This window comes from Oratosquilla oratoria, chromosome 42 (assembly GCF_046742065.1).
Source record: "Oratosquilla oratoria isolate Oo_2021 chromosome 42, ASM4674206v1, whole genome shotgun sequence".
Taxonomy (NCBI): Eukaryota; Metazoa; Arthropoda; class Malacostraca; order Stomatopoda; family Squillidae; genus Oratosquilla; species Oratosquilla oratoria.
Window position 1 is genome coordinate 6,764,866 of NC_134818.1, and position 1,630 is coordinate 6,766,495.

The 1,630-nt window shown below is 49.4% G+C and overlaps 1 protein-coding gene across 1 annotated transcript in view; it reads right to left on the minus strand.

Moving 5' to 3' along the window:
- The window catches only part of LOC143021533 (uncharacterized), a 127,786-nt gene extending 126,409 nt beyond the window's left edge, over nt 1-1,377 (minus strand). Inside the window, exon 1 of the mRNA XM_076179133.1 lies at nt 1,318-1,377. Within this exon, the coding sequence (XP_076035248.1) occupies nt 1,318-1,377 (60 nt within the window). The remainder of the gene's footprint in view (nt 1-1,317) is intronic.
- Nucleotides 1,378-1,630: the final 253 nt, after the last annotated feature.

The window sequence follows — 1,630 nt, forward strand, 5'->3', positions numbered from 1 at the left end:
AAGTATTAAAAGAAGAGGGATAGGGGGTGGAGAGTAAGGAGGAGGAGGAGGAGGTGAGGAGGAGGAGGAGGAGGAGGAGGAAGAAGATAAGTATTAAGAAGAAGAGGAGGGGTAGCAGGAAGAGGGTAAGGAGGAGGAGGAGGAGGAGGAGGAAGAAGATAAGTATTAAGAAGAAGAGGAGGGGTAGCAGGAAGAGGGTAAGGAGGAGGAGGAGGAGGAGGAGGAGGAGTGGGAGAAGGATTGTGTTGGTGCAAGAGGATATACATGGAATCTATTCATTAAACACGACCACGATCAAGGGCCACTCGGATCCTCGGTCTCCACCTTCCAAGGGTCACTTGAGGACAAATAAATACCAAAGGGACTTTAACGACGGTCTTCTTCTCCCCCGTTTCGCCTCATCCACGTTCACTACTTTACTCTCTAGACATTTCTTCCCCCTTCGCCTAGTCCACGGGTGGGCAACCTTTTTTTGGTGTGAGTGCCAAAATCGGCCAGATATTTGATACAAAAATTTCTCGCGTTTCAACGAAGTAAGAATGATAGGCATAAGAGTACAGACCTCCTCCCCCTCCCTCCCTTCCCCTCCCAGGAGTGTCCCTATCCGACGCCCAGCGCTTCGCGAACGGTTGCCAATGGTCATACAAAGGAAAAAGGATGTTTATTAGGAATTTCGCTGACTGAGCGGGTTAGGGCGTCGTTCCTTGCGGCGAAGGTCGAGGGTATGGTTGTTCGAATCCTGCCACCGGCGAAGTTGAACCAAGGGTATGGTTCGTTAAATTCCACGCCACAAAGTCCTCTGTAAGGGGCACCGTCCTAGCCTTCCGTTGGGAGGAGTTTGTGACGATAAACCATATCATCATCTATTTTAAGGTGAGCCCTGGGTTTCCCGATCCGGAAAAGTCTTTAGTGTTACGCGTGCCAAAGGTTCCCCACCCCTGGACTAGCCCATTCTTATACCTTACCTTTTCACACAAGGCAAGGAGCTTACGTTAGGAGGCGCTGAGTAGCTGCGACCGAAGCCATTACCTCAATTTTGCCCCTGTGCGATTGGACTGTTGTGGCAGGTAATAACAGCTACTGCTGGAAATCGAAAGAAGTGCGGGATTCGAGGCCACACCTAAGCGAATACGAGACCCGCACGTCTCCGAAGATGCACGCTTCACAATTTCAACTCGCTACTTGTTTTCAAACTCCATCAACTTCGTCAAATTTCTTTATTCGCTTATTTATAGATGATAGATGCCAAGAAGACACGTCACGTGACTGGAAAATGTTTCAAAAATAAAATCAAAGTCAGGCCAGTCTGAAAGTTACATCATTCATCTTCCACCAGAGGCCACCACTGGGAGCGTCATCGGAAGCTTGTTCTCGCATTCGCTTAGCTGTGGGTTCGAGTCCCGCGCACCTCTCCGATTCCTGCCAGTGACTGTTAATGACCTGCCCAGTCCCTAGACCGCATATGAGGGTAGCTACTCAGCGCCTCCTGATGTAAGATCCTCGCCTTACTCCATATATCACCCTAACGAGTTGAACCAAGGGTATGGTTCATTAAATTCCACGCTACAAAATCCACTGTAAGGGTTACCGTTCTAGCCTCCCGATAGGGAGGAGTTTGTGACGTTAAACC